This window comes from Mytilus galloprovincialis, unplaced genomic scaffold (genome assembly GCF_965363235.1).
Source record: "Mytilus galloprovincialis unplaced genomic scaffold, xbMytGall1.hap1.1 HAP1_SCAFFOLD_50, whole genome shotgun sequence".
NCBI lineage: Eukaryota > Metazoa > Mollusca > Bivalvia > Mytilida > Mytilidae > Mytilus > Mytilus galloprovincialis.
Window position 1 is genome coordinate 14,498 of NW_027467996.1, and position 19,031 is coordinate 33,528.

Consider the following 19,031-nt stretch of genomic DNA (forward strand, 5'->3'; position numbering starts at 1 on the left):
GAATAAATCACCTGACTGTGATAGATTGACTCTGACACCACGTGTATAGGCCACAGTGCCATTTTTGTTACAGGATAAATTTTCTGATGGTGATAGATTGACTATGACACCATGTCTATAGGCCACAGTACCATTTTTGTTACAGGATAAATCCTCTGACTGTCATAGATTGACTCTGACACTATGTCTATAGGTCAAAGTATCATTATTGTTACAGGATAAATCATCTGACTGTGATAGATTGATTCTGACACTATGTCTATAGGTCACAGTATCATTATTGTTACAGGATAAATCATCTGACTGTGATAGATTGACTCTGACACCATGTCTATAGGTCACAGTATCATTATTGTTACGGGATAAATAATCTGACTGTGATATATTGACTCTGACACCATGTCTTTAGGTCACAGTATCGTTATTATTACGGGATAAATCATCTGACTGTGATAGATTGACTCTGACACCATTTCTATTGGTCACAGTATCATTATTGTTATAGGATAAATCATCTGACTGTGATAGATTGTTTCTGACATCATGTCTATAGGTGACAGTATCATTATTGTTACAAGATAAATCATATGACTGTGATAGATTGACTCTGACACTATATCTATAGGCCACAGTACCATTATTGCTACAGAATAAATCACCTGACTGTGATAGATTGACTCTGACACCACGTGTATAGGCCACAGTGCCATTTTTGTTACAGGATAAATTTTCTGATGATGATAGATTGACTATGACACCATGTCTATAGGCCACAGTACCATTTTTGTTACAGGATAAATCCTCTGACTGTGATAGATTGACTCTGACACTATGTCTATAGGTCAAAGTATCATTATTGTTACAGGATAAATCATCTGACTGTGATAGATTGATTCTGACACTATGTCTATAGGTCACAGTATCATTATTGTTACAGGATAAATCATCTGACTGTGATAGATTGACTCTGACACCATGTCTATAGGTCACAGTATCATTATTGTTACGGGATAAATAATCTGACTGTGATATATTGACTCTGACACCATGTCTTTAGGTCACAGTATCGTTATTATTACGGATAAATCATCTGACTGTGATAGATTGACTCTGACACCATTTCTATTGGTCACAGTATCATTATTGTTATAGGATAAATCATCTGACTGTGATAGATTGTTTCTGACATCATGTCTATAGGTGACAGTATCATTATTGTGACAAGATAAATCATATGACTGTGATAGATTGACTCTGACACTGTGTCTATTGGCCACAGTACAACTAGTGGTACAGGATAAATCATCTTACTGTGATAGATTTACTCTGACGCCATTTTTATTGGTCAAGGTATCATTATTATTACAGGATAAATCATCTGACTGTGATAGACTGACTCTGACACCATGTCCATAGGTCAGAGTATCATTATTGTTACGGGATAAATAATCTGACTGTGATAGATTGACTCTGACACAATGTCTATAGGTCACAGTATGATTATTATTACGGGATAAATCATATGACAGTGATAGATTGACTCTGACACCATGTTTATAGGTCACAGTATCATTATTGTTACGGGATAAATCATCTGACTGTGATAGATTGACTCTGACACTATGTCTATTCGCCAAAGTACCACTAGTGGTACAGGATAAATCATCTGACTGTGACATATTTACTCTGACGCCATTTCTATTGGTCAAGGTATCATTATTGTTATAGGATAAATCATCTGACTGTGATAGATTGACTCTGACACCATGTCTATAGGTCACAGTATCATTATTGTTACGGGATAAATAATCTGACTGATAGATCGACTCTGACACCATGTCTATAGTTCACAGTGTCATTATTATTACGGGATAAATCATCTGACTGTGATAGATTGACTCTGACACCATTTCTTTTGGTCAAGGTATCACTATTGTTACAGGATAAATCATCGGACTGTGATAGATTGATTCTGACAATATGTCTACAGGTCACAGTATCATTATTGTTATAGGATAAATCATCTGACTGTGATAGATTGATTCTGACACTATGTCTATAGGTCACATTATCATTATTGTTACAGGATAAATCATCTGACTGTGATAGATTGACTCTGACACTATGTCTATTGGCCAAAGTACCACTAGTGGTACAGGATAAATCATCTGACTGTGACATATTTACTCTGACGCCATTTCTATTGGTCAAGGTCTCATTATTGTTATAGGATAAATCATCTGACTGTGATAGATTGACTCTGACACCATGTCTATAGGTCACAGTATCATTATTGTTACGGGATAAATAATCTGACTGATAGATCGACTCTGACACCATGTCTATAGGTCACAGTGTCATTATTATTACGGGATAAATCATCTGACTGTGATAGATTGACTCTGACACCATTTCTTTTGGTCAAGGTATCACTATTGTTACAGGATAAATCATCGGACTGTGATAGATTGATTCTGACAATATGTCTACAGGTCACAGTATCATTATTGTTATAGGATAAATCATCTGACTGTGATAGATTGATTCTGACACTATGTCTATAGGTCACATTATCATTATTGTTACAGGATAAATCATCTGACTGTGATAGATTGACTCTGACACCATGTCTATAGGTCACAGTATCATTATTGTTACGGGATAAATAATCTGACTGTGATAGATTGACTCTGACACCATGTCTATAGGTCACAGTATCGTTATTATTACGGGATAAATCATCTGACTGTGATAGATTGACTCTGACACCATTTCTATTGGTCACAGTATCATTATTGTTATAGGATAAATCATCTGGCTGTGATAGATTGTTTCTGACATCATGTCTATAGGTGACAGTATCATTATTGTTACAAGATAAATCATATGACTGTGATAGATTGACTCTGACACTGTGTCTATTGGCCACAGTACAACTAGTGGTACAGGATAAATCATCTGACTGTGATAGATTTACTCTGACGCCATTTCTATTGGTCAAGGTATCATTATTGTTACAGGATAAATCATCTGACTGTGATAGATTGACTCTGACACCATGTCCATAGGTCAGAGTATCATTATTGTTACGGGATAAATAATCTGACTGTGATAGATTGACTCTGACACAATGTCTATAGGTCACAGTATGATTATTATTACGGGATAAATTATCTGACAGTGATAGATTGACTCTGACACTATGTCTATTGGCCACAGTACAACTAGTGGTACAGGATAAATCATCTGACTGTGATAGATTTACTCTGACGCCATTTCTATTGGTCAAGGTATCATTATTGTTACAGGATAAATCATCTAACTGTGATAGATTGACTCTAACACCATGTCTATTGGTCACAGTATCATTATTGTTACGCGATAAATAATCTGACTGTGATAGATTCACTCTGAAACCATGTCTATAGGTCACAGTATCATTATTATTACGGGATAAATCAACTGACAGTGATAGATTGACTCAGACACCACGTCTATAGGCCACAGTACCATTTTTGTTACAGGATAAATCATCTGACTGTGATAGATGGACTCTGATACTATGTCTATACGTCACAGTATCATTATTGTTATAGGATAAATCATCTGACTGTGATAGATTGTTTCTGACATCATGTCTATAGGTGACAGTATCATTATTGTTACAAGATAAATCATATGACTGTGATAGATTGACTCTGACACTGTGTCTATTGGCCACAGTACAACTAGTGGTACAGGATAAATCATCTTACTGTGATAGATTTACTCTGACGCCATTTCTATTGGTCATAGTATCATTATTGTTACAGGATAAATCATCTGACTGTGATAGACTGACTCTGACACCATGTCCATAGGTCAGAGTATCATTATTGTTACGGGATAAATAATCTGACTGTGATAGATTGACTCTGACACAATGTCTATAGGTCACAGTATGATTATTATTACGGGATAAATCATATGACAGTGATAGATTGACTCTGACACCATGTTTATAGGTCACAGTATCATTATTGTTACGGGATAAATCATCTGACTGTGATAGATTGACTCTGACACTATGTCTATTGGCCAAAGTACCACTAGTGGTACAGGATAAATCATCTGACTGTGACATATTTACTCTGACGCCATTTCTATTGGTCAAGGTATCATTATTGTTATAGGATAAATCATCTGACTGTGATAGATTGACTCTGACACCATGTCTATAGGTCACAGTATCATTATTGTTACGGGATAAATAATCTGACTGATAGATCGACTCTGACACCATGTCTATAGGTCACAGTGTCATTATTATTACGGGATAAATCATCTGCCTGTGATAGATTGACTCTGACACCATTTCTTTTGGTCAAGGTATCACTATTGTTACAGGATAAATCATCGGACTGTGATAGATTGATTCTGACAATATGTCTACAGGTTACAGTATCATTATTGTTACAGGATAAATCATCTGACTGTGATAGATTGATTCTGACACTATGTCTACAGGTCACATTATCATTATTGTGACAGGATAAATCATCTGACTGTGATAGATTGACTCTGACACCATGTCTATAGGTCACAGTATCATTATTGTTACGGGATAAATAATCTGACTGTGATAGATTGACTCTGACACCATGTCTATAGGTCACAGTATCGTTATTATTACGGGATAAATCATCTGACTGTGATAGATTGACTCTGACACCATTTCTATTGGTCACAGTATCATTATTGTTATAGGATAAATCATCTGGCTGTGATAGATTGTTTCTGACATCATGTCTATAGGTGACAGTATCATTATTGTTACAAGATAAATCATATGACTGTGATAGATTGACTCTGACACTGTGTCTATTGGCCACAGTACAACTAGTGGTACAGGATAAATCATCTGACTGTGATAGATTTACTCTGACGCCATTTCTATTGGTCAAGGTATCATTATTGTTACAGGATAAATCATCTGACTGTGATAGATTGACTCTGACACCATGTCCATAGGTCAGAGTATCATTATTGTTACGGGATAAATAATCTGACTGTGATAGATTGACTCTGACACAATGTCTATAGGTCACAGTATGATTATTATTACGGGATAAATCATCTGACAGTGATAGATTGACTCTGACACCATGTTTATAGGTCACAGTATCATTATTGTTACGGGATAAATCATCTGACTGTGATAGATTGACTCTGACACTATGTCTATTGGCCACAGTACAACTAGTGGTACAGGATAAATCATCTTACTGTGATAGATTTACTCTGACGCCATTTCTATTGGTCAAGGTATCATTATTGTTACAGGATAAATCATCTAACTGTGATAGATTGACTCTAACACCATGTCTATTGGTCACAGTATCATTATTGTTACGCGATAAATAATCTGACTGTGATAGATTCACTCTGAAACCATGTCTATAGGTCACAGTATCATTATTATTACGGGATAAATCAACTGACAGTGATAGATTGACTCAGACACCACGTCTATAGGCCACAGTACCATTTTTGTTACAGGATAAATCATCTGACTGTGATAGATGGACTCTGATACTATGTCTATACGTCAAAGTATCTTATTGTTACAGGATAAATCATCTGGCTGTGATAGATTGATTCTGACACTATGTCTATAGCTCACAGTATTGTGATATGTTTACTCTGACGCCATTTCTTTTGGTCAAGATATCATTATTGTTACAGGATAATTCATCAGACTGTGATAGATTGTCTCTGACACCATGTCTATAGGTCACAGTATCATTATTGTTACGGGATAAATCATCTGACTGTGATAGATTGACTCTTACACGATGTCTATAGGTCACAGTATCATTATTATTACGGGATAAATCATCTGACTGTGATAAATTGATTCTGACACTATGTCTATAGGCCACAGTACCAGTATTGCTAGAGAATAAATCACCTGACTGTGATAGATTGACTCTGACACCACGTCTATATGCCACAGTGCCATTTTTGTAACAGGATAAATCATCTGACTGTGATAGATTGACTATGACGCCATTTCTATTGGTCAAGGTATCATTATTGTTACAGGATAAATCATCTAACTGTGATAGATTGACTCTAACACCATGTCTATTGGTCACAGTATCATTATTGTTACGCGATAAATAATCTGACTGTGATAGATTCACTCTGAAACCATGTCTATAGGTCACAGTATCATTATTATTACGGGATAAATCAACTGACAGTGATAGATTGACTCAGACACCACGTCTATAGGCCACAGTACCATTTTTGTTACAGGATAAATCATCTGACTGTGATAGATGGACTCTGATACTATGTCTATACGTCACAGTATCATTATTGTTATAGGATAAATCATCTGACTGTGATAGATTGTTTCTGACATCATGTCTATAGGTGACAGTATCATTATTGTTACAAGATAAATCATATGACTGTGATAGATTGACTCTGACACTGTGTCTATTGGCCACAGTACAACTAGTGGTACAGGATAAATCATCTTACTGTGATAGATTTACTCTGACGCCATTTCTATTGGTCAAGGTATCATTATTGTTACAGGATAAATCATCTGACTGTGATAGACTGACTCTGACACTATGTCCATAGGTCAGAGTATCATTATTGTTACGGGATAAATAATCTGACTGTGATAGATTGACTCTGACACAATGTCTATAGGTCACAGTATGATTATTATTACGGGATAAATCATATGACAGTGATAGATTGACTCTGACACCATGTTTATAGGTCACAGTATCATTATTGTTACGGGATAAATCATCTGACTGTGATAGATTGACTCTGACACTATGTCTATTGGCCAAAGTACCACTAGTGGTACAGGATAAATCATCTGACTGTGACATATTTACTCTGACGCCATTTCTATTGGTCAAGGTATCATTATTGTTATAGGATAAATCATCTGACTGTGATAGATTGACTCTGACACCATGTCTATAGGTCACAGTATCATTATTGTTACGGGATAAATAATCTGACTGATAGATCGACTCTGACACCATGTCTTTAGGTCACAGTGTCATTATTATTAAGGGATAAATCATCTGACTGTGATAGATTGACTCTGACACCATTTCTTTTGGTCAAGGTATCACTATTGTTACAGGATAAATCATCGGACTGTGATAGATTGATTCTGACAATATGTCTACAGGTCACAGTATCATTATTGTTATAGGATAAATCATCTGACTGTGATAGATTGATTCTGACACTATGTCTATAGGTCACATTATCATTATTGTTACAGGATAAATCATCTGACTGTGATAGATTGACTCTGACACCATGTCTATAGGTCACAGTATCATTATTGTTACGGGATAAATAATCTGACTGTGATAGATTGACTCTGACACCATGTCTATAGGTCACAGTATCGTTATTATTACGGGATAAATCATCTGACTGTGATAGATTGACTCTGACACCATTTCTATTGGTCACAGTATCATTATTGTTATAGGATAAATCATCTGGCTGTGATAGATTGTTTCTGACATCATGTCTATAGGTGACAGTATCATTATTGTTACAAGATAAATCATATGACTGTGATAGATTGACTCTGACACTGTGTCTATTGGCCACAGTACAACTAGAGGTACAGGATAAATCATCTGACTGAGATAGATTTACTCTGACGCCATTTCTATTGGTCAAGGTATCATTATTGTTACAGGATAAATCATCTGACTGTGACAGATTGACTCTGACACCACGTCCATAGGTCAGAGTATCATTATTGTTACGGGATAAATAAACTGACTGTGATAGATTGACTCTGACACCATGTCTATAGGTCAGAGTATCATTATTATTACGGGATAAATCATCTGACAGTGATAGATTGACTCTGACACCATGTTTATAGGTCACAGTATCATTATTGTTACGGGATAAATCATCTGACTGTCATAGATTGACTCTTACACCATGTCTATAGGCCACAGTATCATTATTATTACGGGATAAATCATCTGACTGTGATAAATTGACACTGACACTATGTCTATAGGCCACAGTAGCATTATTGCTACAGGATAAATCACCTGATTGTGATAGATTGACTCTGACACCACGTCTGTAGGCAACAGTGCCATTTTTGTTACAGGATAAATCATCTGACTGTGATAGATTGACTATGACACCATGTTTATAGGCCACAGTATCCTGATTGTTACAGGATAAATCATCTGACTGTGATAGATTGACTCTGACACTATGTCTATTGGCCACATTACCACTAGTGGTACAGGATAAATCATCTGACTGTGATAGATTTACTCTGACGCCATTTCTTTTGGTCAAGGTATAACTATTGTTACAGGAAAAATCATCTGACTGTGATAGATTGACTCTGACACCATGTCTATAGTTCACAGTATCATTATTGTTACGGGATAAATCATCTGACTGTGATAGATTGACTCTGACATCATGTTTATAGGTGACGGTATCATTATTGTTACAGGATAAATCATCTGACTGTCATGGGATGACTCTGACACTATGTCTATTGGCCACAGTACCACTAGTGGTACAGGATAAATCATCTGACTGTGATAGATTTACTCTGACGCCATTTTCTATTGGTCAAGGTATCATTATTGTTACAGGATAAATCATCTGACTGTGATAGATTGACTCTGACACCATGTCTATAGGTCACAGTATCATTATTGTTACGCGATAAATAATCTGACTGTGATAGATTCACTCTGACACAATGTCTATAGGTCACAGTATCATTATTATTACGGGATAAATCACCTGACAGTGATAGATTGACTCTGACACCACGTCTATAGGCCACAGTGCCATTTTTGTTACAGGATAAATCATCTGACTGTGATAGATTGACTATGGCACGATGTCTATAGGCCACAGTACCATTTTTGTTACAGGATAAATCATCTGACTGTGATAGATGGACTCTGACACTATGTCTATACGTCAAAGTATCTTATTGTTACAGGATAAATCATCTGACTGTTATAGATTGACTCTGACACTGTGTCTATAGGTCACATTATCATTATTGTTACAGGATAAATCATCTGGCTGTGATAGATTGATTCTGACACTATGTCTATAGCTCACAGTATTGTGATATGTTTACTCTGACGCCATTTCTTTTGGTCAAGGTATCATTATTGTTACAGGATAATTCATCGGACTGTGATAGATTGACTCTGACACCATGTCTATAGGTCACAGTATCATTATTATTACGGGATAAATCATCTGACTGTGATAGATTGACTCTGACTCTATATCTATAGGCCACAGTACCATTATTGCTACAGAATAAATCACCTGACTGATAGATTGACTCTGACACCACGTGTATAGGCCACAGTGCCATTTTTGTTACAGGATATACCATTATTGCTACAGAATAAATCACCTGACTGATAGATTGACTCTGACACCACGTGTATAGGCCACAGTACCATTTTTTTCTGACTGTGATAGATTGACTCTGACACTATGTCTATAGGTCACAGTATCATTATTATTACGGGATTAATCATCTGTCTGTGATAAATTGACTCTGACGCTATATCTATAGGCCACAGTACCATTATTGCTACAGAATAAATCACCTGACTGATAGATTGACTCTGACACCACGTGTATAGGCCACAGTGCCATTTTTGTTACAGGATAAATTTTCTAATGGTGATAGATTGACTATGACACCATGTCTATAGGCCACAGTACCATTTTTTTCTGACTGTGATAGATTGACTCTGACACTATGTCTATAGGTCAAAGTATCATTATTGTTACAGGATAAATCATCTGACTGTGATAGATTGACTCTGACACCATGTCTATAGGTCACAGTATCATTATTGTTACGGGATAAATCATCTGACTGTGATATATTGACTCTGACACCATGTCTATAGGTCACAGTATCGTTATTATTACGGGATAAATCATCTGACTGTGATAGATTGACTCTGACACCATTTCTATTGGTCACAGTATCATTATTGTTATAGGATAAATCATCTGACTGTGATAGATTGTTTCTGACATCATGTCTATAGGTGACAGTATCATTATTGTTACAAGATAAATCATATGACTGTGATAGATTGACTCTGACACTGTGTCTATTGGCCACAGTACAACTAGTGGTACAGGATAAATCATCTTACTGTGATAGATTTACTCTGACGCCATTTCTATTGGTCAAGGTATCATTATTGTTACAGGATAAATCATCTGACTGTGATAGACTGACTCTGACACCATGTCCATAGGTCAGAGTATCATTATTGTTACGGGATAAATAATCTGACTGTGATAGATTGACTCTGACACAATGTCTATAGGTCACAGTATGATTATTATTACGGGATAAATCATATGACAGTGATAGATTGACTCTGACACCATGTTTATAGGTCACAGTATCATTATTGTCACGGGATAAATCATCTGACTGTGATATATTGACTCTGACACTATGTCTATTGGCCAAAGTACCACTAGTGGTACAGGATAAATCATCTGACTGTGACATATTTACTCTGACGCCATTTCTATTGGTCAAGGTATCATTATTGTTATAGGATAAATCATCTGACTGTGATAGATTGACTCTGACACCATGTCTATAGGTCACAGTATCATTATTGTTACGGGATAAATAATCTGACTGATAGATCGACTCTGAAACCATGTCTATAGGTCACAGTGTCATTATTATTACGGGATAAATCATCTGACTGTGATAGATTGACTCTGACACCATTTCTTTTGGTCAAGGTATCACTATTGTTACAGGATAAATCATCGGACTGTGATAGATTGATTCTGACACTATGTCTACAGGTCACAGTATCATTATTGTTATAGGATAAATCATCTGACTGTGATAGATTGATTCTGACACTATGTCTATAGGTCACATTATCATTATTGTTACAGGATAAATCATCTGACTGTGATAGATTGACTCTGACACCATGTCTATAGGTCACAGTATCATTATTGTTACGGGATAAATAATCTGACTGTGATAGATTGACTCTGACACCATGTCTATAGGTCACAGTATCGTTATTATTACGGAATAAATCATCTGACTGTGATAGATTGACTCTGACACCATTTCTATTGGTCACAGTATCATTATTGTTATAGGATAAATCATCTGGCTGTGATAGATTGTTTCTGACATCATGTCTATAGGTGACAGTATCATTATTGTTACAAGATAAATCATATGACTGTGATAGATTGACTCTGACACTGTGTCTATTGGCCACAGTACAACTAGTGGTACAGGATAAATCATCTGACTGTGATAGATTTACTCTGACGCCATTTCTATTGGTCAAGGTATCATTATTGTTACAGGATAAATCATCTGACTGTGATAGATTGACTCTGACACCATGTCCATAGGTCAGAGTATCATTATTGTTACGGGATAAATAATCTGACTGTGATAGATTGACTCTGACACAATGTCTATAGGTCACAGTATGATTATTATTACGGGATAAATCATCTGACAGTGATAGATTGACTCTGACACCATGTTTATAGGTCACAGTGTCATTATTGTTACGGGATAAATCATCTGACTGTGATAGATTGACTCTGACACTATGTCTATTGGCCAAAGTACCACTAGTGGTACAGGATAAATCATCTGACTGTGACATATTTACTCTGACGCCATTTCTATTGGTCAAGGTATCATTATTGTTATAGGATAAATCATCTGACTGTGATAGATTGACTCTGACACCATGTCTATAGGTCACAGTATCATTATTGTTACGGGATAAATAATCTGACTGATAGATCGACTCTGACACCATGTCTATAGGTCACAGTGTCATTATTATTACGGGATAAATCATCTGACTGTGATAGATTGACTCTGACACCATTTCTTTTGGTCAAGGTATCACTATTGTTACAGGATAAATCATCGGACTGTGATAGATTGATTCTGACACTATGTCTACAGGTCACAGTATCATTATTGTTATAGGATAAATCATCTGACTGTGATAGATTGATTCTGACACTATGTCTATAGGTCACATTATCATTATTGTTACAGGATAAATCATCTGACTGTGATAGATTGACTCTGACACCATGTCTATAGGTCACAGTATCATTATTGTTACGGGATAAATAATCTGACTGTGATAGATTGACTCTGACACTATGTCTATTGGCCAAAGTACCACTAGTGGTACAGGATAAATCATCTGACTGTGACATATTTACTCTGACGCCATTTCTATTGGTCAAGGTATCATTATTGTTATAGGATAAATCATCTGACTGTGATAGATTGACTCTGACACCATGTCTATAGGTCACAGTATCATTATTGTTACGGGATAAATAATCTGACTGATAGATCGACTCTGACACCATGTCTATAGGTCACAGTGTCATTATTATTACGGGATAAATCATCTGACTGTGATAGATTGACTCTGACACCATTTCTTTTGGTCAAGGTATCACTATTGTTACAGGATAAATCATCGGACTGTGATAGATTGATTCTGACACTATGTCTACAGGTCACAGTATCATTATTGTTATAGGATAAATCATCTGACTGTGATAGATTGATTCTGACACTATGTCTTTTGGCCACAGTATCACTAGTGGTACAGGATAAATCATCTGACTGTGATAGATTGACTCTGACGCCATTTCTATTGGTCAAGGTATCATTATTGTTACAGGATAAATCATCTGACTGTGATAGATTGACTCTGACACCATGTCTATAGGTCACAGTATTATTATTGTTACGGGATAAATAATGCATTTACGTTGGATAACTGTATATTGATTTGGGGTATGATCTACATATCATATAAGAATAAGAATAAGAATAAGAATAATTTTATTGCATCATACACCCAAAAGAGGGTCAACGCAAAACAAACAAGTTCACAACATAAAGAACATAGACAATTATAGTCCAATGATAATCACAAGATAACAAAACAAATACAAATACATAATACTATCTAAAACATGAAATACATAGAAAAAATAAACGAAAAACAACAATCAAGTTTACAGGGTCAGAGTTTGATATATAAATATGCTATTGAGAATGTTACATTATTAATGGTCAATTATTATATTAAATTTAATCAATTCATTTGAAAGTTCACCTTTCAAATAAGTTCCCAAATGAACCCCGGAAATTTGTCTCCTGGTTTGATCTGCAATAACGTTTTGACGTCATATTTTAAATATTGTATATAAGTATAGGTCATTCTTTCTTAAATATTTATATAACTATAGGTACTGAATTTCAGTGAATGTTATATTAAAATGGGTACGTTTTTTGAGGCAAAAATGGCACACCCCTACCAAAAAAATATCGAAGTTAATACAACACATCTCAAACAATCTTTCATTTCTAAAGTAAATCATTTTTTTTAAAATTTCAGTTCTATAAGGGACTTACTTACTTTGAAAGCAAAGAAAGGGGACTGGGCACTGTGTGTTTGTTTTTTGTTGTATTTTGCTTAGATTTTGTTTTTTCGTTTTGTTTTTATTTATTTTATTTATTTGCTTATTTGCTGTTGTTATATTTTCATTTATCTTTTTTTAAGATTAAAAGTGCCGGAAAGAAGGAGGAGGGGGGGGGGGGGGGGGTGTCATTCAGATTCTTGAAAAAAAAACTAATTTGTCCAGACAACGGCGACGACAAAGTATTTTTAAGTATCCTATATGACTGTCCATTTTCAATGGATAGTAACATGTAAAATTTAAAAGAAAATATATTTTTGAGATCTGAAAAATAAACCAGTTAAGACTTTTGTCGTGTTCTAAAAAAATGGTATTGCTAAAAATTACTAGGAAAATGAGAAGGCTTTCTTCATATGTAATCCCCGTTTCAGAATCCTTGGAATTGACCCAAAAGGGGTAAGAGAAACAAAATTCAAAATCATGCAGTTCAAAAGAAGGCTCGCAATATATTTGTTTAAATCTAATGAAGTGTACATTACATTTATGGATTTTTAGGGTCATCGGACGCAAAAATGAAAATTGAAATGTCAAAAATTCATACGCATTTAAACAACAAGCGTGTTACATATAATGACTCCTAAAGGACACCGTAATTAACACCCCTGAAGAAATCAGTAGAGGACTTTGCTATGCACTTCACGTTACCCGTAGCAAAATACTGAACATCCATTTTAAGTGAACTAAGATGATCATATTCTGTGAACTATAGACATTTTGGTATTAAATGAGACTCTAGTAGGGATCATCCTGCTTGCCCTACATTCTCAGTTTTAGATTTTAATAGATAGTTGCCAAATTTTATGCAGTGTTTCTCCAGCCAGTGGAGGAATTTACAGAACAACAACACCCCCAGAAAGGATACGTTACAGGTCAGACATTTTAAAAGTTTTTGTTGTCTTATTTTAGTTTTCATTTTTTTTTTTATTAAATTTGACTATATACTGCACAATTATTGTAAAAAAAACACAGCAAAAGCGTACTTGGTATGTCCTACGTGGAGATTGTAAGTTCTCGTTGATGTTACAAGAAACAGTAAAATCATAAAAAAAAACTTCAGATCATAGATTTATTATCTATGTTCAGATTTACTGATTACTCGAATTCATGTCAATTTTTTCATGCAAGTGGCTCTCCGTACGAACAATTCGTACGGCGAGTCCCAGGGCTCCTAGTACGAACTGCCATATAGATGAAACGTATACGAATTTCCAAATTTCGGTCTTGGAATAAATCCCGTGAATGGTGCATTGACTTTGACCCAAAAAAATCATTATGTCGAAATATAAAATCATTCAATTGATAGACTAGCCTGATGTTTAGTGACTATATGGACATGTATCCTACAAAATTTTAGATGAAAATGCCAAACACACTAAGAATACGCAAACATCTTAACTGACGATGGCTGGTTATTGTTAAAAGAATTGATGATTCAGAATAAGGAGCATCATGAATGGGATTGTTTTGCTTGTAAACAAAAACTTGGTGTTAAGGAAACTCTGGCATGTGATTGCTGTCTAGAGTGGCACCATCTGCAAATGTGTCCATCTGAAATGTGTGCCCAAACAAACGTATTGGATCTGTAAATCTTGTAAGTAGTTTCATGCGTTTAAGGCAAAATACAGATTTGAACTTAATATATTTAAATGTAAATTATATGTCTATTGTAACATTGAAATTAAATTTCCTACTTCCATGAACCCCATAGTACGTAAGTTCAATGATGGCTGATAATTATTTTAAGTAATTTATATTTCTTATTTGATATGAGCATGTTTATATTGATTCTATATTCATTATGTTTCCTTCTATTTCTCTCATTGCATGAATTTGTTTTCATTTTAAGTCATGTTTAAAATTTATTGACTGTTTTACATTTTATTTAAAATTGTTAAAGACATTTTAATCTGTGGCTCTATGTGGATTCTGCATATTTTAAGTATTTGATTTTAACTGGGATCAATATAAAACGATTGGGATTTGAATCTCTCAGTATTTCTATGATACAACAGTAAATTTTCTACGTCGTGTCTCAAACTTTCACCTATAACTTTTGATTTACTCATCATAAAATTATTCTAAAAATTATGCAGGGAAGCTGATTTATTACTGATTTGCAAGATTAAATTTTCTTTCGCATAACAATAAAATCCTAATTTTAGAAAAATAATAAAGGCATGAGGGGTAGTTTTCTTGTGAAAAGAGGTCGTAAAAATGTCAAGAAACCTTCCAATAAACAATTGAAGTTATCGATGATTAACGAGCGGCGGAATACTAGAAATCAAGAAAATTGCGTAACTTTAACTGGTTAGTTTACCTGTTAAATTCCACACTACTATTATGAAATTTAACCTGGATAAAGCTCTTAATATTGGCTTTGTAACCATATAAAATTTATGCAGGTGAGAATATTTACAGTGTGATTTTAGTTTTACTGACGTGACCCCACTAACGGAAATTTACATCAAATTTTTGGGGTTCAAAAACTGAACTTTTCATTATATATTTTTGAACTAAATATTCAACTAAATTTAAAGAAAAATATATCATAGGATGCCTCGAAGTTTCCTCTTTTCAGTCATATAATTTTAAAGTATGAAATATTTTTGGGAAAAATAGAGTGTTCCCAAATTCACGCCTACCAATCTCTCTCATTCACCACCAAATGTGATGCAAAGAAATTAATGAGAGAGACACCCGGTGCTGAATGAGAGAGATAAATTTTAGATCAATTAGAGGTAAGTACGTAAATTAAGACCCCTTATTCAATTTGTTTTAAAAATCAGAGAATGCTATTCTGTGGCAAATTCATTTCTCTATACGTTGGTATTCATTGCTTGCATGTAAACACAAAACTGACAACGTAAGACGTTTTCTCCTACAAACATGTCAATGGAAATACAAGAAAAAAAGTCAAACAATTGTCCAGAAATCAATGTTAATCTAATCTTATCTTACCAATTTCACTGTTGTAGAAAGTTTACCAGCAAGGTATCACTACCATGTCATATCAAGTGTCAGACTCTATCCGTTTTCTCTCAATCATTCTTTGAAGTTAGTGGTGATGCATGAGAACTAGTGGTGATGCAGGAGAAAAGTGGTGGTGCATGAGAGGACAACAAATTTCTTTATGCTTATATCAAAGTGTTCGACAATTATCATGTGAAATGACTGTTTCAAGTTTCAGTTATTCATCAAAACCTGAAATTGTCTTTCTGGGGACCTTAATTATCATGTTTACCTGGTTCAGTCGACATTGCGAAAGCAATGCGATGTCTGCCTTTTTGATTTTCTCTATTTTCTGATAATAAAGTTACCATTTTCATGTAATTTATCAAAATAGAGGAAGATTACCAAGAGCAATTTTTGTCCGTCCCGCCTGCAACAAAAGTCATGAAGGCGAGACGTAGCGCTCCTTAATTTCGTCGTCGTCGTCGGCGTTGTGATGATCAACATCTGGTACACCCTGTGTTTAAATTCCTTTAAACATTAATAACTTAATCAAATCATTATGAAATCATTTGAAATTTAGACAGTGACTTTATGTTGAGGAGGCACTATCTATAACAATATTTTGAGAGAAAAAAAAGTTTTATTATTTTTTCTGAATTTTATTGGCAAATGGACAGTATATTGCACATCATATTTTGTACACGCTATGGTTAAAAAAAAATTCAAACATCAATGACTTCATCAAATCTTAATCAAATCATTTGAAACTTGGATAGCAGCTTCTTCATGATCAAGAGATATAGCATGTTTCAAAACTAAATTTTGAGAAAAAAAAAAAGATTTTCTTTCTGAATTTCACTGGTAATTGGAATAAGTTTTTTGCACTTTACATTTAGGTTCAGTCTGTAGTTAAAGTTCTTTAAACATCGTTTACTTTATCGGCATGTCTCTTTGGAATTCCTTCTAAATTGGATCGAGGCACCTTTATGATCAAGAAATTGTACCTAAAAATATTTATCTATTTTTCCACAATGTACTGATAAATGGACTTAGGTTTGTTTTTTTTTTAATTTTTTTTTTTTGCATTTCACATTAAAGGGTAGTGTATTGTTAAAGTTTTTAATTATCAATATTTATATCAAACCTTCATGAAACTAACTGAAACTAGTACCAAAGCTTTTAGTGATAAAAGTACAGTGTTTTTATCAAAATTTAACAACAATATAGATTTTTCCAAAATTGATTGATAATAAGACTTATTTTTTGTCAATTTACATTCTGGTACAGTCTGTTGTAAATCTTTCCGTCATCAGAGACTCTTATTAAGTATTATGAGGTGGGGAACATTTTTCTTCAGGACAGTTTTTGAAGATCAACAAATTAAGAGTTACATGTTATCACTGATTCCATGGAACCTTAACGAATTTTTATAGTATGGATTTATTTTTCCAAAGGCCACATCTGTCTAACCCCTCGCATGCATATGCACCAGTTCAAAGGCAGGAAAATATTGGCCATGGGTACATTTAGTAGTTCTATTTTGTATGTTTGTTGATGTTGTGACAAACTAATGTGTTATACTGTTCGATATATATTTTTTTTAAATCTTGTCGGGGTCATTCAGAGCTTGATACCCTGTTGAAAAACTTGAGGTGACCACAGTGAATTTGTGTCTTGTATTATGACCGTTTTTTATTCATGCCTATGCCGTTCTAAGCCAAGTCACCATTCATGCAAAAGTTACCTTTATCAATGAGCAAATTTGAAAATACTGATCATATACACCATTGGAAAAATAAAACCATATTATAAAAAACACTCCAGGTATTCTTCCTCTATTTTTACAAATTGAGATGCAAATGGTAAAGTTATACCGAAAATAGAGAAAAATCAAAAAGGCAGACACCGCATTGCTTTTGCATTGTCGACTGATTCAGGTAAACATGATAATTAAGGTCTCCAGAAAGACGATTTCAGGTTTTGATGTATAACTGAAACTTGAAACAGTCATTTCACGTGATAGTATAGAGAAATGAATTTGCCACAGAATAGCATTCTCTGATTTTTAAAACAATTTGAGTAAGAGGTTTTAATTTACACACTTACCTCTAATTGATCTAAAATGTATCTCTCTCATTCAGCTCCGGATGTCTCTCTCATTAATTTCTTTGCATCACATTTGGTGGTGAATGAGAGAGATTGGTAGGCGTGAAATTGCGTCATGAAGTGAAAAATTCTGCGGTAGATTTCTATAAAAACAAAAATTACCCAACTTTTAGAGCAAAATTTCTGTACTTTGGAATAAAACTCTCTGTCAAAAAACTATATCATCCCATGCAGGAATCTTTTCTCTTTAAAATTTTCGGATTAATCAGATGAAGCATTTTTGAGTTACTGTACGACATTCAAGAAATATGGCATTTTTTTAAAAATCAAAGTCCCATAACTCTGGACACATCGCAAAATTGGAAAAA

The 19,031-nt window shown here is 34.5% G+C and overlaps 1 protein-coding gene across 1 annotated transcript in view; it reads right to left on the reverse strand.

The window, feature by feature from the left end:
• Positions 1 to 12,947: 12,947 nt before the first annotated feature.
• Positions 12,948 to 19,031, reverse strand: part of LOC143059962 (uncharacterized) — a 47,468-nt gene continuing 41,384 nt past the window's right edge. Inside the window, exon 7 of the mRNA XM_076233509.1 lies at positions 12,948 to 18,806. Within this exon, the coding sequence (XP_076089624.1) occupies positions 18,691 to 18,806 (116 nt within the window). The 3' untranslated portion in view covers positions 12,948 to 18,690. The remainder of the gene's footprint in view (positions 18,807 to 19,031) is intronic.